Source organism: Megalopta genalis, unplaced genomic scaffold, assembly GCF_051020955.1.
Source record: "Megalopta genalis isolate 19385.01 unplaced genomic scaffold, iyMegGena1_principal scaffold0020, whole genome shotgun sequence".
NCBI classification, from domain to species: domain Eukaryota; kingdom Metazoa; phylum Arthropoda; class Insecta; order Hymenoptera; family Halictidae; genus Megalopta; species Megalopta genalis.
In genome coordinates this window covers 1,720,238-1,743,634 of record NW_027476090.1, presented here as the reverse complement: position 1 = coordinate 1,743,634, position 23,397 = coordinate 1,720,238, and the positions used below count along the sequence as shown (strand labels likewise).

At 37.5% G+C, this 23,397-nt stretch overlaps 1 protein-coding gene across 6 annotated transcripts in view; it reads right to left on the bottom strand.

Moving 5' to 3' along the window:
* LOC117224742 (uncharacterized) overlaps positions 1-22,773 on the bottom strand; it is a 30,703-nt gene extending 7,930 nt beyond the window's left edge. The window contains exons 1-7 of one of the 6 annotated variants that reach the window (XM_076527429.1): positions 22,488-22,772; positions 21,598-22,288; positions 21,376-21,514; positions 21,175-21,293; positions 16,741-16,835; positions 13,034-13,862; positions 1,834-2,002 (exon numbers count right to left, since the gene is read on the bottom strand). In XM_076527429.1, coding sequence (XP_076383544.1) covers positions 1,970-2,002; positions 13,034-13,862; positions 16,741-16,835; positions 21,175-21,293; positions 21,376-21,514; positions 21,598-22,288; positions 22,488-22,498 — 1,917 coding nt within the window. In that variant the 5' untranslated portion in view covers positions 22,499-22,772 and the 3' untranslated portion in view covers positions 1,834-1,969. Of the gene's footprint in view, positions 1-1,833; positions 2,003-3,759; positions 13,863-16,740; positions 16,836-21,174; positions 21,294-21,375; positions 21,515-21,597; positions 22,289-22,487 lie in introns of those variants that run through there. The other 5 variants (XR_004491318.2, XR_004491320.2, XR_004491319.2 and 2 more) reach the window with 5 other exon arrangements.
* Positions 22,774-23,397: the final 624 nt, after the last annotated feature.

Below are 23,397 nucleotides of genomic sequence, written 5' to 3'. Positions count from 1 at the left end.
TTCATTGTATTCGCCTTGAAACACTCTATCAGAATGTAAGTAAAAAAACTTACTGTTCCATTTTAAAAAAACAGAATTGACCTTCATATCTCCTTGACGCCTCCACCTACAGAAAAATTGATAATGCCAGATTATGAGCCCCCCGATACCAAGTAAGTTTGGTCTAATGCATTTTCTCCTATCTTCAAAAACAAGCGAGTTATCCAGATGACCTGTTTAAAATGCCCCACCCTGTATATATCAGCTGCTTTTTTATGCTTCGCAAATCTAGTGTTAAGGAAGAGCCTGACCTAGAAACTTCAAAGGATCAGTTTTGTTTTCGCTTTCATTAATATAGAAGCATAAATAGAAGTTATATACATAAAGTTTCAACTAGAAATTCGAAGTGATTAAGCAAGTGCAACTGACAATACAAGTCGCTCAAATAGATATACATTACTTTTATTATTATTATTATTATTATTATTATTATTATTATTATTATTATTATTATTATTATTATTATTATTATTGTTATTGTTATTATTATTACTACTGTTATCATTATTGCTACTATGATATGAATATGTATATTATACGTAGAACTATGAATTACGTTACAATATAACTAAATGCACTTCTTTACGCGATTCAAACTGTCAAGTTTCTATTTTCAATAATCTTCATTATCTTACATTCTTAACAGTCCTATCTCGATTATTGCTGGTAACGTTAAGAATTAAAAAAATTAAGCTACAAAAGAAATGCTCGTTTCAAATTATCTGCTACTCGGAACTAGAGAGGAAAATATTAAGTACATCGAAGGAAAACTAACATGATTCTTTTGTACCTAGAGACCATTTGGTTTTATCCGTCTGTAATTACACGAGCTTCTATTTATATAAGACAACTTCGTATAACAAATTTATTACCCAACATTTAGCTGTGTATGTTGCCGCGAAACAATAATTATATGCACTTTCATTGGATAATATCGAATGAAGCAACGATTTCATATTTTATAGAAAGATCATAAGTGTCATAATTACTTCTGGCCCAGGTAAGAAACTATTCGTATTCGGAATGGGCAGGCTGATCGATCAATTGAAATATCTCGATGCTACGGAATAGCTCTAACTCTCGCTCGATAAATCTAAAATATTTATAAACAAAAGTAAATCGACAGTTGCACTCCGTGTGAGTTTTACGAATTTAATAGAAACCTGTCACAGGCATATTTTCGAATTTCTAATTATTCGCGTCCAGCAACGTTATTCACGAATGGAACGAACTCTCCGAACAACTCTCAACAAATTATCGTTAATCTCTAATGATCAGCATTGTGCCTTGGCATTGTGTCAACAAAAATCTGCAGCCACCATTTCCAAGACCTCCGCCAAGAGAACCTATACAAAACTAAATCCCCAAAAGTGCGCGAACACGCTGCCTAAAACAAACTCCGAATAAGTGACTGACCCAGCAAACTTGTTGCACCCTCGATCCCTGTCGGACGAAGCTCTTTCGGAATACTTCAGAGAATCAGCCTAACACCTCGCGACCCTCTCTATACCTCTCCATAAGCTATCGAATGTGCTTAACCACCGGGAGTTTCAATCCTGAAACACACGGCAAGGTCTTCCGAACCACTTAAAAGATCGATCAGTGATCCAGACCCGTTTTAGTCTTGAGAATGCAATAAATCATCGATCGAAAGAAAATCAGCCGTTGCAGGACCTCCTAAAGATCGGTGACCGGTCCGGAGAGCTTGCTACCGTTCTCCATCGCGAATCGATCGATCTTTTCCGTGAACGGGGCGGTCCCCTTCTCGCCGTCCACGTCGTCGTCATCCTCTTCGTCCTCCTGCTGTCTGCCCGGCCAGTCCTGTTCGTCCTGTTCGTCCTTCTCCTCCGCCGAGGAGACGCTTCGCGGCCGCCCGGCCTCGATCGTGCCCCGACCGATCGGTCCTTCCTCCGTGGCACCGATCACCTTATTACGCAGTAGTATGTCCAGCAGCTTCTCCCGTCTGATAAATCACGGTTCGATTCACGATTACATGCGGTTCACGCAGCTGGCATCCGCCGCTAGCCGGCCGGCCCAAACAAGTCTCTGTAATACGGTCTTTAGAAGCGGCAAAAGCAACAGTGTCAGCTGAAAGCCATGCTGCCTGCTAGAAGAACAGAAAGAACACCAGGCGGTTTCGGTTTTTTCCCTGACCCAATAGCGGGGACCCTTGTGCTGGGGGTGGTTTTGGACGGAGTTTTGGACGGGGTTGGTTTGCGCGGGGTTTCATCCTTTCCGGGGATCGCTCGATGGTTCGAGGACGCGAACGGATGCGACAACGAATGCTATAGGCGTTGCGACCACGACAGGCGGCAAGTCGGATTCGTTTTCGTGATCACCGGGAGAGTGCAGAAGAAAGACGGTACGGTTCGGAATAGCAGTCGATCATCCGATTCGTTAAATATTTCTGGACAATGGTTTTATTAAATCGTTGACAAGGGAACGTTTCCAAGTGATCCGTATCTAGGGGCTGAAAGCGGTTTTCGCCCTCAGTGTCGAGGGCGGAAAGCCTCTTTTCTTTTAACCTTTTAGGTACGGCTGAATTCTGCGCGAGGCTATTTCTCTGCACGGCAGAGTCTAATACTGTATATTCTGTCTGTATATACAGGATGTCCCAAAAATGTCTCGCAATCCGAAAGTGGCGGGTTCCTTAGTCCATTTGAAGCAACTTTTTCCTTTACAAAAATTTTCTCCGAGCCACCGTTAACGAGTTATTAACGAAAAACAGTGACCAATGAGAGGCGATCTCGGCTGGCGCGAGGCGATCGAGCCAATGAGCGGAACTGGGCTTCGCGCGCTGGTTGGCTGGGCCGCCTCGCGTCAGCCGTACTCGATTCTTATTGGTCACTGTTTTTCGTTAATAACTCGTTAACGGTGCCTCGGAGAACATTGTTTGTCTACGACTGAAATTGAAAACGTTGCCAAGCGATCGTTAATTGTGAATCGTAATTTTTTGAAATCAGAGAACACGTAAGCTTGTTAACAGATGGACCAAGTGTATGTCGACAAGAAGAAACTAATTAATTAATCGTGCTGTTAATAGGCTGATTCGGCTGGAAACGATTTTTACGAAAATAGAACAGATCTACCAATTAATAGTTCACTATTTCGTTGAACCTCATACGCTCACCAGTCTGAAAAAACTCATGTTCGTTCATCGGATACCCTAAATCATTTGATTTCTTTCTATTTGCTTCGTAAATCGGATTCCTTTAAAATTATTATTTTTTATATTATTTATATTATTTATTTTATATATATTATATATTATATATAATATAATTAATATAATATAATATAATATTAATAATAATATAATAATATATATATATATATATATATATATATATATATATATATATATATATTATTATATTATTTATTTATATTATTATTATCATTATCAATGAAATATTCATTATCTACACATTATCTATTATCTTATTTCTGAGAAGCGCATGGGAATTGATCGGATATCAACAAAATTTTGAACTTGAAAGATATGAAACAAGGGTCGTGAAAGCGAATTTGTACGTTTCATTTTACCATCACTGAATCAACAAAATAGCGGATTATGTATTGGTGTTTCTTGGCATATCTTATTTTGAGAAATGATCTGATACGTCTTTTCCGTCTCGTAGACGCAACAATTAACAAATTTACTAATCGGAACCGTACCGTGACGATTCTGTCGGGTCGCAGCGTCCACAAAACACGAAATTAATAGAACATCTGATCATTTATTAAACTGCCTAGGTACAAGCTCTCGTTGATCCGCGAGAGGGGACAAAATGAAACGAAGTCTGTACAATCGTGTCCGACAACTGGTTCGTCGAAACACACGACGATTCGTATCGCATTCGTAACAGAGAAAGTTGCGACGACAAAGATCGACGATTTCTCGCATTCTCGATGCTTCTATCCTCGACGATTCGCAAAAAAGAAAAAGAAGAAACGCGCCGCTCCGTGAAACGCGATTCTGAAAGAGACATAAGGCCATCGTTTCATAAAATCAGTCCGACGGATATTAAAACGCGGGAACATTTCTACCATCGATAAAACACTCGAATCGGCGGATCCTTACGATCGTTACAAAAATACGTTCCGACGAAATGCTGCGCCTCCGCGGTCGGTCGTTTCGGCCGTTCTCAATCTTACACCTATCGAAAAGCGTATTTTCTGCCATGGAATACTGTACACTCTAAAAATGATCAGTCGTTTTCGTTCTATCGATCGATCGACGCTTATCCTAAGGAATGATTAAGGTCCTAGATTTTCGCAAAAGGAACACACGATTCGGGAAAGCTCGTTCGAGTATACATCGGTATCCCAGAGAGTCGTTTTTAAACAAAAAGATTGCTATATATTACAAGAAAGTGCATTCGCGGCAACGGAATGTGATTGAAACACGATCGAGCCAGTCGAAATGTTCAACGATGAGATTAAAAACGAGAGGCAGAGCATAGCTACGCAACACAAAACACCGCTAGAAACGAGCGTGGCTTTGATAACGAAGGATTACACTGAAGGGAACTGAACGCATGCCAGACAAGCTGCGAAGCCATGCTAAACGATAGGACGAAGACACGATTTACATTACACAAATATTGTACATACACACACGCGCGCGCGCGTGGGAACATCCCACTACAATTACATATAATTACAATGTTAACACTATGCCGTCCGGTGGCACCTCGCTGGGGTGCCATGCAAAAACTATCTGTTGTATGCCGGTGGTACCACTTTGGTGCGATTTGAAAAAACTGAAATAACATTTGAACTATATTTATTGGCTGTTAAAAGGCAGCAAACCAACTATAGCATTGTGCTTATTTAACTAAGAATTAAGTACGAAAATTCTTGGATGACACATCTTAATTTTAGGAATTTATATTACCGCCATCTTCGAAATTTGTTTTTAAAATCTAAAATTTCCAAGCTGTATCTAAGTATCTAAGATCTGCGGACGGCATCATAGTGTTAACATCGGAACGCGAGAAGCGTGATTAAAGTATTCATTCACGATTTAACCGGCGAGTTTTGCCATTTCGGATAAAATCTTATTTGATCGTGATACATGTAGCTTCCTCGCGGTCCGATATATGGGACTATCAAAAATATACAGGATGTGACATAATGTTTCACAGATGACTCCGATCTTCGCTGTAGATTTGACTGATCAAAAACATTCCATAAAATCGGCCTTCTGTTTAATGCTCGTCGCGAAGACGCAAAGTACGAAAGAAACCGCATGCCATAGTTCAACCGTTCACCTAAACGCTAATATGAAACTGAGCATTCCTCGTGCTGATTTTACAAAATAGTCGACTTCGTCATTTGTAGCTATTAGGACCATGGATTTTCATGCAAAATAAAAATTGTTTGAAGCATTAAAGTTAGATGAAAATGTCTTTCCTCGGTTAATCATTGTAATAATAACGATTATAATTGTAATAAGCTAAAAATAGTGTAACGATATTCTTAAATTTCTCTAATTTGATATCAGTTTTGTGCTCGAATTGTATATTTATAACGGAAGTAATTCGGTATGGAGCAATAAAATTATCAGAAGAATTAACAAAAAAAAAGACTGACACATTATCATCACCCCGATTGAGATTATGTGAAACGGAAATCATTTTCTACTCAGCTTCCATTTCTCATCATTAACGCGATCAATTTGCCTTGTACTTGAAAATCCATTTCCGAAACAATAAATAATTTAAAAAGAAAAACAAAGAAAAAACATTCCATAAAATAAGATCGATTTCGCAAGAAAAACAGTTAGATTATGATACGTTTCTTTAACCCTGACCAGTAGAACGTTAATCTCGATTTTGCTGAATGCTTTTCTGTAATAAATCTCCATTTATACGAAGACGTAGGATCATCTGTGGAAGCCATGACAGAAGATGTTTCTACACCCTGTGCAACTAGAGGTATCAATTGGAAGAAGAGGCTCGAAGTTGATTGTGAGAAACGTGGCGCGTGTTGCCTGAAAATTCTTGGACGGAGATTCTGCGAGAGTAGACTCTTCTTCCATTTTTTTACACGTAGGAGAAGCGTTTTCGGGGGAGAAGAATGATTTTGGAATGGTCCATAGCTTGATCGACACTGAGATTCATATTATTAATAAACGAAACGAACAACACGTTTAGCTTAACAATAATTAACGAGACTATTGCAATCGTCGTTCTTTGAGTCAGCATTGACCCAACGTTCTAGAGACCAGGGCTCGGAATTAACCGGCACGCGACTCGAGGATCGCGAGGGCTACGCCTCCTGAGACCCGCTGCGCGTCTCGCTGCCCGGTGATCGCCTAAATGCCGCACACACACGCACACGTATAAAGCAAAAGGCGTTCCTGAAACGCGCCTGAGGTGCTCCATGCCGAAAGAAGCGACCACGGGGAGCGAGACGCGCGCGACGGAAGTCGGGAGGCGTAGCCCTCGCGACTCCTCATGTCGCGAGCCGGTTAATTCCGAGCCCTGTTCTAGACTCCTATCTTTCCACTAAACATTCCTATGCAACAACTAAGCCTCGAATCACGCTATTAACCCTCCGTATCCTTTGCCGGAATCATTGTTTTCGTCAGTCAGATCCGCCATCTCAAGATCAACGAACCGATCAAATAACGATTCACTTTGCACAAAGGGAAACAATGTTCAGAACAATTCCGTTTCTTGTAACACGTTCAGAAAATAAGACGTGTGCGATTAGTTGAAATATATTAGACTATCCCATAAGTTGTGACATTTTCTTCGAATCTATTTTAAGCCTCAAAAAAATAATAAATGCACTTCGATTCAATCGCCTACACATCTTTAATCGTTTCCAATGACGTTCTCTCGTCTGCTGGTCGACTTTTTCATTCGATTTTCAAATCATTTCTTCGTTTTGTTTAGCTTTGATTATTGTTTCCAAACAATTTAACAACTTCTGATATCAAAAAGGTATTTCAGCTTCCTTTCGATGTTTTTCCAATTTTATAAATGACTTTTTCGGTTCAACGAGAATTGGCAGGAAATATAAACGTAATTTTTACAATATTCTGGTATCCGAATGTGCTATTATCTAATCATTGTATTATTTAAATACATCATCACCTAGCAGAGAACTTGAACAAAATTATTAGATATGTAGTTACAAAGTAGATTAGATATGTATTATGAATATGTGTATAAGAAGTTATAAAAATAATTCCTAATATTACATGTAAACCATGAAATCCGTTTGCTATAAAAAAAATTGATCCAAAAATTCCATCATTAAAAGTAAATGGGGCTTCTTGATATTCAATTATTTGTAGAGTTGAAAAATAGCGTCCTAATATAATTGTAATTAATAAAATAATATTAGATTTTTTTTATTATTAATTAATAAATGGTGTCTTCAAGTAATAGTAAATCCTGATGAAATTAGAATAATAGAATTTAATAGTGGAATATCATATGGATTGAATATAATAATATTTTTAGGTGGTCAGTTTCTTCCAATTTCAATATTGGGGGCAATAGAACAATGAATAAATGTTCAAAAAAATGATAGAAAAAGAAATAATTCTGAGATAATAAATAAAATTATTCCAAATTTTATTAATTTTAGTACTCTCTCCTTCTCGAATTACATCTCGTAGAATGTTTTGGTATTAGGTTATTACGAAAATGAATCTTTCGGATATCAGAGTCTCTACTGTATTATAAGTATTATTTTATAACAATGTAAATAAGGAGGCAAATAAAAGTACAAATTAAGGTATGGGAAACTGTACGGGGTGTCCTATAATTACGTTAACACCCGGAAAGCGATGATTCCCGAGATGATTTGAAGTAACTGTTTTTCACGAATAACTCGTAAACAAAGCCACGGATTGCATTTTTGCTGAGGAAAAAAGCTAAAAATAAAATGTAAAATTCATTCTGATTCTGTGTTCGAACTGTCAGAATTTTAATTAATTGTAAACGATTCAATGAATGTATCAATATTGCAGTCCAATTGCCAAAAGTGTTCGATAACTTGAGCATGTTCAATGTATTCTCATTTTTTCCATTTTTTTTTACGAATTGTAGAACGGTAAAATTACATCGATCGCGTGCGGCTGTTTCTTATTTCTTGCCAATTCACGTTGTACCAAGTATAGTTACATGTGATCATAACTAAATCAGTAAACAGCCATTAGCTAAGTTCTTCGTTAAAAAAAATTTCGTTTAACCTTTTAGATACGGCTAAATTCCGCGCGAGGCTATTTCTCTGAACGGCAGAGTCTGATGTGTACTGTACAGAGTCTGATACTGTATATACAGGGTGTCCCAAAAATGTCTCGCAATCCGAAAGTGGCGGGTTCCTTAGACCATTTGAAGCAACTTTTTCCTTTACAAAAATTTTCTCCGAGGCACCGTTAACGAGTTATTAACGAAAAACAATGACCAATGTGAGGCGAGCTCGGCTGGCGCGAGGCGATCGAGCCAATGAGCGGAACTGGGCTTCGCGCGCTGGTTGGCTGGGCCGCCTCGCGTCAGCCGTACTCGATTCTTATTGGTCACTGTTTTTCGTTAATAACTCGTTAACGGTGCCTCGGAGAACATTTTTGTAAAGGAAGAAGTTGCTTCAAATGATCCGAGAAACCCGCCATTTCCGAATTGCGAGACATTTTTGGGACACGCTGTAGTCTGTTGTAAATCGATGTGAAGACAAAAGAAGTGTGAAACAATGCATATGAAGACGATTATTTGATTCAAACGATGAGCGAGTGAGCTACTAGAGCAAGCCACAATAGTGGCGCGTCGTCCAGAGAGATGATATCCGCGAAAGCCACTATAGTGGCGTGTCGTTCTGAAAGATGACATCCGCGGAAGCCACTATAGTGGCGCGTCGTGCCTAAAAGGTTAAGCGTGCATAAACTTAGCTTCCACTAATACAGCGAATGCGGTGCATTTCGTTTAATTATAACGAAACATAGAAACGTCAGTGCCTCGAACAACGTAACGATTTATGGGATAATCTAACTTCTTTTTTTTGTCAAGAACTATTGTTTCGTTGATGTCGTTGTTTCTCGCAACTGTATGCAATAATATGGAAAAACCTATTTGTAACGTCACTCTACACAAAATCATACAACGGCATGCAATACTTGCAATAATAAAAATACAGAATATACAGGGTGTTCCTTAAAAGTGCTTCATTTAGAAATTATAAGAAAAATATGAAATAACAACGGACCGATTGGGAATATTTATCTACGTATGTAGGTAAACAGCATTGTATGTATGTATTTATATATTATATACATCTGCATCGAACGACAATCGGATTGTTGTTATCTCGCATTTTTCTTATAACTTTTTAATGAAGCATTTTTGAGCCTACGTTCATACGACATTTGTTTCTTTGTTTCCCTGCTAGAATATACTGTTCGGCCGGAAAAACCTGGGACACCCTGTATATGTATCCTCTTCTATAATTCATTACACTTTTCTATGTACATGTAAAAAAAAAGAGTTCGACTAATTAGTAACAGTGCAGATCTTGAGCTCGTGCGACTGTAATCACAATGTACACAACACCTGCCAGAAAATATTCGATCAGATTATTACAATTGTGAGCATGATTAAAACGTAAATATAACCATTAAAAAACTACTTGAGCGTTTATTAAGAACGAGAATGTAACATTATTGCGTGTATATTAGGCAAACATGATAGACAGTCAACGATATTTACAAAAAAAATTCAACGTGTAACATAACACACTGTCTACCGTTGTGCGAAAGTTATGACAACATTTAAATAGTATAACAAAGCATCGATCGGTAAAAATCGCTAAAAAAAACGTCTGCAACGTCCGGAGATGTTAGATAAACATTTCGTATTCTATACGTTATAAAAATAACAAGCACGTTAATATTTATATTAACATTTTACAGCGAATGCGATCATTTCACTTGATTTTATCGATAATGAAACCATTTTACACATGGAATGTATAAATAGTTAGACGCTCGATTTTTATGATCAAATAGTTCCTGCTAGGTCACAGTGCTCTGGGAATTCCCTTTCCGTGACTTAAATTATTTTAGCATTGCTTCAGGGTTTCAGATTCTGAATTCGTTTCGACGACCAGTTAAAATATTATCAAGTCAAAAATACGTGTCAACATTAAAAAGAATCGAGGTGACCAGCGTTTCTTGTAACAAAAATTGCTTTTGAAACTGCTTTTCTATTCTAATACGTCGAAAAGTCGATAGTGATCGAATGTCTGAAAAATTGTGATACGAATCCATATCGTAAAATAATTGTGTACCTCTAAAAATCCGAATACGATTAAAAACCGCAAAAGAAACTGTGCTTCAAATTTACATAGCTCTCTTAACAACAGTCTAAGCTCTCGTACAAAAAAAATCCCAGATTACACATTTTCAAACAATCTCCTATAAACCCTGTCGAAGTTTAAACGATTAAAAACCCATCATTCTTCCCACGTGGGCTAAAAAGATGCTTTCGACACGTACAAAACGGTTGAAACATAAGTTCCTTACATGCATAACAGAATAGCAAGAACTTGACTTTCAATATTCCCTAACGAGTGATTAAAACAGTCAGCTTGAAAAAACTAATCCCATATTTTTATCATACTTGACTTTTAATATTCCCTAACGAGTAATTAAAACAGTCAGCTTGAAAAAACTAATCTCATATTTTTATCATTCTTCCCACGTGGGCTAAAAAGATACTTTCGACACGTAACAAAACAGTTGAAGCATAAATTGCTTACATGCATAAAAGAGTAGCAAGAACTTGATTTTCAATATTCCCTAACGAGTAATTAAAACAGTCAACTTGAAAAAACTAATCTCATATTTTTATCATTCTTCCCACGTGGGCTAAAAAGATACTTTCGACACGTAACAAAACAGTTGAAACATAAATCGCTTACATGCATAAAAGAATAGCAAGAACTTGATTTTCAATATTCCCTAACGAGTAATTAAAACAGTCAACTTGAAAAAACTAATCTCATATTTTTATTATTCTTCCCACGTGGGCTAAAAAGATACTTTCGACACGTACAAACAGTTGAAACATAAATCGCTTACATGCATAAAAGAATAGCAAGAACTTGATTTTCAATATTCCCTAACGAGTAATTAAAACAGTCGGCTTGAAAAAACTAATCTCATATTTTTATCATTCTTCCCACGTGGGCTAAAAAGATGCTTTCGACACACGTACAAACAGTTGAAACATAAATCGCTTACATGCATAAAAGAATAGCAAGAACTTGATTTTCAATATTCCCTAACGAGTAATTAAAACAGTCAGCTTGAAAAAACTAATCTCATATTTTTATTATTCTTCCCACGTGGGCTAAAAAGATACTTTCGACACGTACAAACAGTTGAAACATAAATCGCTTACATGCATAAAAGAATAGCAAGAACTTGATTTTCAATATTCCCTAACGAGTAATTAAAACAGTCGGCTTGAAAAAACTAATCTCATATTTTTATCATTCTTCCCACGTGGGCTAAAAAGATGCTTTCGACACACGTACAAACAGTTGAAACATAAATCGCTTACATGCATAAAAGAATAGCAAGAACTTGATTTTCAATATTCCCTAACGAGTAATTAAAACAGTCAGCTTGAAAAAACTAATCTCATATTTTTATTATTCTTCCCACGTGGGCTAAAAAGATACTTTCGACACGTACAAACAGTTGAAACATAAATCGCTTACATGCATAAAAGAATAGCAAGAACTTGATTTTCAATATTCCCTAACGAGTAATTAAAACAGTCAACTTGAAAAAACTAATCTCATATTTTTATTATTCTTCCCACGTGGGCTAAAAAGATACTTTCGACACGTACAAACAGTTGAAACATAAATCGCTTACATGCATAAAAGAATAGCAAGAACTTGATTTTCAATATTCCCTAACGAGTAATTAAAACAGTCGGCTTGAAAAAACTAATCTCATATTTTTATCATTCTTCCCACGTGGGCTAAAAAGATGCTTTCGACACACGTACAAACAGTTGAAACATAAATCGCTTACATGCATAAAAGAATAGCAAGAACTTGATTTTCAATATTCCCTAACGAGTAATTAAAACAGTCAGCTTGAAAAAACTAATCTCATATTTTTATCATACTTGACTTTTAATATTCCCTAACGAGTAATTAAAACAGTCAACTTGAAAAAACTAATCTCATATTTTTATTATTCTTCCCACGTGGGCTAAAAAGATGCTTTCGACACGTAACAAAACAGTTGAAACATAAATCGCTTACATGCATAAAAGAATAGCAAGAACTTGATTTTCAATATTCCCTAACGAGTAATTAAAACAGTCAGCTTGAAAAGAAACTAATCTCATATTTTTGCCTTTAGAACGCTGAAATCCGAAACAAAAATTGTCAAGATCAACTGGGAAAGTTGAAAAATCGAATTTTCGCCAGAAATTATTGTTTCCCAGACCACTGTAGCGTTGTATTAACTCCCGCGGAGTCGGAAGTAACTCCGGCACAGGACACTGAACGATCCTGAACAATCGAATTTATTTTCTAGAGAGCGAAGGTGAACCAAGCCAAGGACCAAGCGTGCCGGGACGTCGAAGAACGGGACGCGGGAAGCGTACACGAGGAATTGAACCAGAACGATAGACCTACGTGCTATAACGACATGTACATAGTAGTAGCCTCTAGCAAGCCCTTGAAGCCCCCGACATTTGCGACGCGGCGACGAAGTGGTGGTGCGCAGGGTGGTTTTTTCGCTCGGGGACCGGCGCGTACGTATAGCCTAAATGTAGGCGGTGGTGTAGGTAGCGCGTGAAGGTGCTGTCAGGACTCTGGAGGTCAGGATTCTCGTCGAGCAGAGATCTTTCGGCACGAAGGAGCCACCACCGACTACGGTCACTTCCGGGATCTCGGTGATGGCTCGGCTCGCATCGTCGCCACCGTCATCGAGACGATGCTCGTCCTCGCTCACCGTTCTCCGGTCTTTCGCGGTGCAGGACGCACCCTCGGCCGTTCTATCCGCCTCGCTGAAGGACCTCTTACTCATACCCTTCTTCTTCCTCGACTTCTTCGAGCTTCCCCGCTGAACGCGTTGAATCCCGTCCTCCTTGCTCGCCTCTGTCCTCGAACTCTTAGTCTTGTTCTCCGTCAGGCTGGACGCGATTCCTTCGTCAACCTCCGTGCAGACTAGTACGGAGTCGACCTTGTCCCCGTCGTTCTTGGCGAACGCAACCGTGTCCTCGTTCGTCTTCTCGGCCTCTTTGTCCTCGAGGTTTCTAGACGCTTCGATAGACTCGGTCTCGTGTCCCGAGTCCTCTTTCCTAACATCCGACGGATTGTCCGTGGACGTCAGGCTCGATGTCTCCTCCAAGGTGCCGTCCTCGCGGTCCCCGTTGCTGCTGGCCAATGCCGGCTGGCTGCTGGTCACCGGCGTCCGGGTGGTCTCTTCGACCTCCGGCCAGGTGTCCAACATCGGGCTACGATACGGGCTTGACTTTTCGTTGACGAATTGATGGTGCGCCAGCTCCTCGCCGTTCGGTCGGTTGCGCAGGAACGGGACCAAGGTCGGGACTGAGGTCGGGACTACCGACGGGATCAGGCTACAGGTGTCTGAGAGAGCGGTACGCACGGGCGTGCTGGTTTCGTACGGCGTTTCGAACGATACAGGCGTGGCGGATCTTGCGTTTACGCACTTTGCCACGTGGGTCTCGGCCAGGGTCTTCGACGCCCGCGCCTCCTGCAGCTCTCGTCGCAGCGCCAGCGTCTCTTCCTCGAAGGCTGCGATCTCGCGGCCTTCGTTGCTAAGTGCCAATACAAGTCCACCGTTTATACAGATTCTACACCGAGCCAGACACGGGGGATGGGCAGGATTTATAGGGGGACACGTTCACCGACGCGTACGTACGCGTTGTTCTCTCTGCGCGCGAGGAAAGCTGTCTGCGGTTATACAGCATGCGCGGATCGTATCGGGATGATCATACACTGTACGGATTTCAATCGGTTTCCTGTGTTCCAGTGTTTTCAATCAGAGAATATAAGGTGTCCTAGGAGCGACTATTTTTGATCGATTATTATATAAATATATATATATTATTATATATATAATATAATATAATATAATATAATATAATATAATATAATATAATATAATATAATATAATATAATATAATATAATATAATATAATATATATAATATAATATAATATAATATAATATAATATAATATAATATAATATAATATAATATAATATAATATATATATATTATATTATTATATATTATTATATAAATATCCTGTAAAATGTTTGAAAATTTTAAACAAGCCTTCGTAAACCGATCACACATAATTTACACATTCTCTGTTATTCAAAGTGATTTCGTTCTGTTATTGCAAAAATGAGTGTTTATCTGTGTACATTTAAATCAAGTAAATTGAATGAAATTTTTAGGATAACTTTTTGGAGGAATCCAAATAGATGACTGATGGAAGAAGAGTATATAAGTGAGAATATATAAGCGAGAATACATGAAAATCATTTGTACGAGGGAGAAAAAGCGTAGCTAATGACAAATTTCACCGGGATCTTATTTAAATTACTCTCACGTATGAAATAGTATAACTAGAAAAGCAATTTAGTTGCAACAATATAACAAAAGGTTAAAGATGCCTTTGCTTTATTTAATTCAGCCTGCCTGAACTCTTAAAACATGTTCTAACCTTTGCTGTACGTACTGCATCAAAATTCTATAGAGTACATAAGGGATGCGACACACCCTAAAAATTTCGAACGGCTGTCACGTTCTTATTATTTTGTGTTCTAAAAACTGCTGACTATTCTTTAGACTAGAAGAAGGGGCACTAGAGCTTTTTATTTAATTGTAACATACGCGGTATAATAAAACGACGGGAAGAGGACGCGAGAATGTTTCTTTTTATACCAAAATATCGTTGCGGTATAACATATTCTAAGTATATAATAAAGGTTAATATTTTAATATTTAATTAATTCTTGGATTGCAGGATTTGGATCCATTTTGACTCGTGGTTGCAAGCTTTCCATCTAAATAATTCCTACTTTCGAACAGACAATTGAAATTATCAAGTATCGAATATTTAAATTTACAAATTGTTCAAATTTTCGGTGCTTGACACGGATACCTCGGAAAGATTTGCGATTTAATTATTCGCGTCAAGTCCTAAAAATTTGTAAATCATAATGAAAACATTATTTTTGCAATTTCTCTTAAAACACCTTAGGAACGCCTTTTACATTTCCAGACGTTAAACGTGAACTAGAAATTTGATTTCGCGAACGAACTCAAGGTTTCACCTTTCAAAATTATTCTCTCATTGTTCACTGAAACACAAGATATTCTGTACAGTGTTATGAGCCGCGGGACCGATGCCAGATGAAAAAATCGATTTTCTAGTCGTACAAAACCGCGACTTGGATGCGGATCAGACAAGTCCAAGGTAATTCGAGTATGCAAGAAAAAAGATTTTCAAGGAGTGATAATGGTATCGAAGCGTCTCGGTGTGTTAACTGGCAGAATTAGGGGGTAATGATACGGCGAATGCGAAGAGACATACGCTTTGGAGGTTGTTTAGAAAGTAGACGAAGTACATAGAAGGATAGAAGAAAGAATAGAAGTTTTAGGAAAGAAGAAGCTGAAGAAAGAATAGAAGTGGAAGAATAAAAGCGGACTAAATTTCCAGTTAGGCTTGGAACATGGCGGTTGCAATACGGGATTTCGAAGCGTTTCCGTCAAGTAAGAGTTTTTTGATTGCTTTCGTTTCATTTTCACACCGTGTATATTGTTTTACGAACTACTTGATATTGTAAATGCTACATCTGGAAAGGCAAGGATCGTGAGATATCTGCAATTTTCCTTCAAACGTGTCACTCGTTGCTTTTACAGCTTTGGACAAAACTATTTCGTGTTGCTAACAAAAATGGTGAGATCTACAGTACAGTGGGATGCCAAAGTAAGGAGAACAGTGGGAGAAAGTAGAGAAACTGTAAAAAGAGATGAGGCTGCAACGCGTCATCGAGGATATTAACCCGTTGCACGCTTCGCATATTTCAAAATAATTGGAAATTTTATTCATGTTTCAAGAATCGTTAACAAATTTTATATATTCAAAATTCGAGAATGCTATAAAATGGAAATGCTGCAGGTCGAAAAAAGATGTCCCGGTCGATCGAGTTAAAATATAATTCTGAGCGCGATGGGTTAACAGATTTATGCAGCTCCTCGATTCGAAGGGAAAATGTTTGTAAAAATAGAATACTCTGTGCTGAAGTTTCGTCGAATAAATCTATCGAAAGAGAAGTGCTCTTCGAACGAAATCGTTTACGTTACACCGCGTACGCGTTGCACGACGGTAAGAATATTTACGTGATTTATGTGTGATATTTATGTGAATATTTGTTAAATTAACGCGCGAGGAATCGTAGAGACCACTCGTCGAACAAAAAGAGATCACCGTTTTTCCACCGACCCGACAATAGTATTCAACCTTTTGCGTCCTCTACTGTGCCCGGTGCCAAATCTGTGCGTCACGAAATCACAACCAGCAAAACGTTTACTCAGTTTTCAAAAGAACGTATAGCCTAAGTTCATTGTACAAGTTTTCCTACTACAACAACCAAACCAATCCGTAAATGCGTACTCACTTAGCCTGCAATTTCAAGGCAGCAACCTCGTCCTCCAACTTCGCGATTCGCCTCTCGCTCTCCGCCTTCTCCTCGATCAACTTTAGAACTTGATTCTGGAACAGATACAACCGATATTAATAAAAAATCCTCCACCTGCGATCTGATTTTTACTATCGTTTTTTTTTTTTGTAATTTAAAACGTACCAAGACTTCTTGAACATTTCTCACATGTTTCTAAAATATCGTTCGGTAATTTGTATTGCTACGTGTTAACCAAATTTCTTTCGGCTAAGTAAGATTTAAAGAAGAATATGGGAAAAACGAAGAATTACTTAGATCTATATAACCAATTATTAATGTCTGACCTAGAAAAATCGATACGGCAACTTCGGATTAAAAGAAATGTAAAATTACAGTAGATTGCATCGTTATCGATTTGTGCGATAAGTATTGTTGTATGCAGATCACCTTGTGTCGATTGATTCGCATCTTTTCTCTGGTTATTTTCTTGGGGAAATAATTAACGAAGGATCGTGAAGAAATTCTGCTTGGCGAGCTCCGTCTACTTCCATCGGAGAAGAACGAGGATAAAGATAAAAGATAAGGGAGACAATAATACCCGGCGCAGATAAGATGCCTCGTTTCGAAAGAAATCAAACAATTTACATAGTATCCTGTAATTTTTCACAGATAACGGTTTACAGCTCTGCCGTGGGATGCTGACACATCACTGCTAACTTTCCACTTGGTGACAAGTTATAAGAATATTTGTTAGAATATATAGAATATATATTCTATATATATTTTTTATTATTATCTATATATATATATATATATATATTTGTTAGTATATATATAGAATATTTGTCCTTCCCTAAATATAATACACAATAAAACTAAATGTTTCAATACAATCTGAATGTTTCAGTAAACCATCATTTTTTAAAAAATCGTTTATTATTATTTAGCTAATAAGAAAGTATTAATACAGAGAATTCCAGAATTTCTTCCAATTGTAAGAGAATAGCAAATGAACTGTTGACTTTTATGCAAGAAAAACTAGAATATAGGAAGCAATTTATTTCATAGACTAGATAATATTCTCTCTGATAGAAATAAAAACATCAAATTTATCAAAGCTGAAAGAATCCTAATTCACGGTGAAGTGAACTAAATAGAACAGGATCAAAAGTCTACAAAAAGTGTGCGAAAATGAATTGTGGTAAGAATTATAGCACGCCTATGCGTGCTCTATTCTCTCTATGATAGCTACAAATTCAATAAATATTACTTTTTTCTTGAAAGATAGTCGTGTTATCCATTATGGACACTGGCGTGGCAGCAGTGTTAACACTACATAGAACTGTTTAGTCCTAAACGTAACTAACGCACATTGTTTTGTAGCAATAACAAGATTAGATTTACACAAATTTCGTACATTTCTAACTGTACAGAAAAATATCAGAAACCGGTAATCTTTTGATTACCGCTAGATAGTTCCGATGTCTTGCAATAAATTCAGAAAATGTTTAGCTTGTATAAAAATCCCGAATCCAGATGCAATGATAAACGTTCGAATCGTTTGATCGAACAGTTTTTGTCCAGGGTGGAGCAACTACACCGAAGAGAAAAAAGAAATACCGAACGGATCGTGGCCCGCGTGAAGAACATGAATTTCGCGTCGCGACGCATCGAGTGCGACTCCATTCGGCGTCGCCTACGAGAAGGAAAATTTACATGCACGAAAGTGGAAGGTCCCGGAGGTTCAATTACGAGATTGGCAACGCGACGGAGGCAGCATGGCGCGGACGGCCATCGCTTCGGCTGATGAGGCTAATGGATGGTTGAAACCCGAGAAGACCGTGGAAAGAGGGAAAGGAAAGAGGCCAAGGGAGAGGCCGTGACAGCCGCTAAGTGCCTCATCCTTCACCCTTCACCGTCCCTCTTCACCCTCTGCTCTTGGGGTACACTTTCGCCCTTCCCTCGTCCAGCCCCCTGCGCTACCCCACGGCAAGGTACCACCCTCATGTGAAACCTAATCATTTTTACCCGCGTCACGGATATTTCGTATTACGTCTACATTAGGTTCTCCGGTATCAACCGGTTTTTATTAACGGTCGCCTCCGATATGGGAGGAGCCTGCCCTCCCAATTATAGGATGAAGTCAATTCTTAGGGGTCGATTGGCTGACTCCGTGGAACTGCCTATATAGTTAGCCTTCTACACTGCAGAAACTTTTACACAGTCGATACTCTGTTTATTACAATTCTCTTGATCCGTTTTCACTTTGTCTTCCAAAATCTTTGCTAATTGCAATATAAATTTACTTAAACTCAAATTATTTGAAAGCTGTTTCAATCCATCGTTTTACCTGCACAAAGTTTACTACTGTAAATATAAATGTTAGCACTGCAAAGCCTTCTACACTGCAGAAACTTTTACACAGTCGATGCTCTGTATTACAATTCTCTTGACCTGTTTTCGCTTTGTCTTCCAAAATCTTTGCTAATTGCAATATAAATTTACTTAAACTCAAATTATTTGAAAGCTGTTCCGATCCATCGTTTTACCTCCACAAAGTTTACTACTGTAAATATAAATGTTAGCACTGCAAAGCCTTCTACACTGCAGAAACTTTTACACAGTCGATACTCTATTTATTACAATTCTCTTGATCTGTTTTCACTTTGTCTTCCAAAATCTTTGCTAATTGCAATATAAATTTACTTAAACTCAAATTATTCGAAAGCTGTTCCGATCCATCGTTTTACCTCCACAAAGTTTACTACTGTAAATATAAATGTTTGCACTGCAAAGCCTTCTATACTGCAGAAACTTTTACACAGTCGATACTCTGTTTATTACAATTCTCTTGATCTGTTTTCGCTTTGTCTTCCAAAATCTTTGCTAATTGCAATATAAATTTACTTAAACTCAAATTATTCGAAAGCTGTTCCGATCCATCGTTTTACCTCCACAAAGTTTACTACTGTAAATATAAATGTTAGCACTGCAAAGAGGCAAATATATACACATAAAGTACTGATTGTTTCTATTAATAATGCAGATACATCGTCGATTTCTAAAAGTTGGACTGGTATTTCTTTGAGACCCCTATGGTTCTAATAATATACATATATGTATAAATTAGATACATATTTATATTTTCTATCATAAAAATTCTTATAAGTCGAATTTTTGTCTGAAGATTTTTTCAGAAATAAGATGTACGTGCTTTTGTTTAGCAAAAGTAAATATTTATCACAATTACGTAATTTACTCATATTTTATTAATTGTGAATTAATTATTAATTGTGAACAAACAGCTGTATTAGTGAAAATGAAAATTCAACGAACTAGAAATGTTGCTTACAAATTATTGTATATTATTCCTGTGTAAGTAACAATAAATCAGAAGAAACACCGTATAACGTATAACGGTAGTTAATATAAAATTTCAATAATGGACTTATTCCAAGTTATAACGAACAACCAACTGTTTCTAAATATGCACTGCGCATTTTTTTAGGCATATACTGAAAATTAATTCACATTCCTTTGTAAATGACTCTTACGTAATTCTCATCAATGTATCATCGATCCTTTCAATCGGACATTGGATAAAGCCTCGCATGGATAATGTGTTAGAAAATGAATATTCGACAGACTACGAGAAGAGCGGATCGATGAAAATTCGCGTGCAGACGATAATCGAGGTAGAGAGATTGTAAAAAAGAGAAGGCGGTGGGAGAACAGCCGAAGATCACCTGGCGGTCCTAATCAAATAGAGCGTACGAATGCTACGCAAACAATATGTCCATGAGCGCGTTGTGGAAATGCCGAAAGCGTCGGCCAAGGCGGCACGTTTCACTGTGCTGCAAAGTCCAGAAAGAGAAAGGGGAGAGAATCCCTAGCTTTGTTTTCCGTTCCCACGTTATCTATCTTTCCAGTCCAAACTCTATTCTTCTTTCAAGACTTCCACTCCCTTGTACAAACACAGCACACCGCAGATTTAAACAATTTTTACAAATATATTATTATATTGTCGTGTTGCGTAAATGTGTCGTCAGATAATTCGAATAGCATAGAAATAGGATATCTGTACATCAGTAAATCATCAGTCATCAGTGAGTCACTTTAAATTTCTCGCGATAAAAGAAAGTTATGAGGATCCTAAATACTTGTGATTTATTGCTCTTGGAGAGAATCAGGAGCTTATTGTGATAACGAAAATGTAATGAAAGTTATGCTTTACGAACGTTTTGTAAAAAGAAATAATAACGTTCACGTAAGAATATAATGTATAAAATTAATGTGTGTTTCAAATAACTACCCTTGACCATTCAGTGCTTTAATTTTACTGCTTCAAGGGGGGTAAATCAACCTACCAATCAATTTGTTGTTCTATTGGAAATATATTAAATCATCTGTATATATTAAATAATCACTTACGCTTAAACTGGTCACTTCCGACGACCTTTCATTTAGTTTCTCCTCCAACATAGATTTCACTTTAATGACCAATCCTTCTTCGCATGTTTTATTGGCTTGCCTAATTTCTCTGATAAGATCTGAAGCAATTAACGAATTCATAATCGTTTACCGGATATCCAAACTAGAAACCAATGCAACCGATTTAATATGTATATTTACCTGATAACATTCCTGGCTGATAATCTGAAGAGGTATTATATTTACACTGTGCAAACTTTGTCTTCATACTGCCCAACTCAGACTTTGTCTCATTTAAATCTTTAAATAACTGACTATTACTCTTCTTCAATTCTGTCATCTAAAATGAATACAATATATGAAAGTCTAATAAAATATTCTATACATGGTTTCAAGTGGTTTATTATAAAAAAAGATACACACCTGCTCGATCAATGATAGAATAAGCTTATTGCTACGTCCGATAGTTGTAATAGAGCTTCCACTGCCAACACTATCGGAATCTTCACTTTGCGTATGAGCAGGGGTGTCTGCCGACCCAAGACCAGGATCAGAATATCTCCGATGTTCAGAATTCGGCTCATCTCCATTAATTTCATTAGTTTTATTCGCGGTAGGTGGTAAACTTGTGTAATCTCCATTTTGATAATTAATAGGCATGGGAGATTCCATTCCATTCTCCTGCAGACTCGTATAACCGTTTGCCACAGTGTTTACGCCCATATTCAAAGGATGATTTTGATTATAATGCCGTCTGGGTCTATTATGAATAGTTCTGACACCAGAAAATGGTACTGGTTGATACACTCTATACATAGTTGGCAAGGAAACAGGTTCCATAGTATATGTCATTGGCATTTGCGCGTATCCACACATGCTTGGGTCAGAAGCTGCCGTAAATAAACGTTGTCCATTGCTCTGAATGTTCTGTTGTATATTCGACTGCCACATTACTTGCTGATACTCCATACCAGGTACCATGTCGCTATTTTGATTGCTCGAAATATTATTCATCCAAGGACCTAACATACTGCTCTTTTTGTTGGACCTTTTCCTGGCTTTTTTAGAGTGAGTAGAGGCATCTTCTTGGTAACTTGACCTTGTCGTATCCAACCTTATAAAAAACCAAATTTTGTGATTGATCGCGAATGAAGAAACTACATTACTGTTTAAACATGAAGTGAATCCAAAATAATGCAGTAATTCTTTGCAAAAAAGATTGTTTGCAAAGTGCTATATTCACCATTAAAATGATTACCCTATTTTATTTTTACATGCTTACTATACGATTAGTTTCTTAAAGAAAATATTACCTTTTGTCCATTTTTAAAAACTGTCTGTCTACTCCTTGTCAGAGGTTAGTCACAAACGAACTCTCGCAATGTTCGTGACATGGAGACTTCACGAAATTTCAAGCTATTGTGTCGACAGCAGAATATTTGTTTTATAATGCGTACAAGCTCTAGCTTGTGACCTACGTTAAAGTATGATGTATGAGTCGAACTAATAGTAAATACATACGTACAGTAAACACCCGACAAGTCTATTCACAGTCGGTCGTTATCACTTTGCGGCTGATTGGCTGAATGAATCCCTACCATTCCCTAAACGTTGAACATGATTTACATATGTATTCCGTTTGATGACACTTCCTGCATAGTTCCGTTTCTTCTAATTAATTTAAGCATTGCAAGAGAAACACATTTATGTATGCTACTAAAGCGATGTACATACATACTTATGTGCTTTTGACCCCACGATGAAAGTTAAGTTTTACACGAACAAATTAAATCTTCCAAGAACATGTTCTCAAATACATGAATAATCTAATTTTTCAAGGAGCCTTTGACAGATAATAATATTAGTCTAAAAAATATTAATAATTCGCATTTACACGGGGTACCTACTACATACATGATGGAGATTTTTCTAAGACGGCTTCAATACTTAGAGCATATGCTCTAAGGCTTCAATATGTGCTGACTGGCACTGATTATGGTTTATTTTTTATTTTATATAAAAATCTTTGCAAGATCCTTCATTCAACTTTCACGACTGAAGAGAAAGCACAGTAATGGTGGACATTGTCTTGATATATGTACTATTTTTATAGCAATCGTATATGTATGTATCTACATACAAATTTCACATTTTCTATACTTCGCGAATTTTCATTCAAATCGAGAACTTCTGTACATATCATTAAAAACCGTTCCACGCATG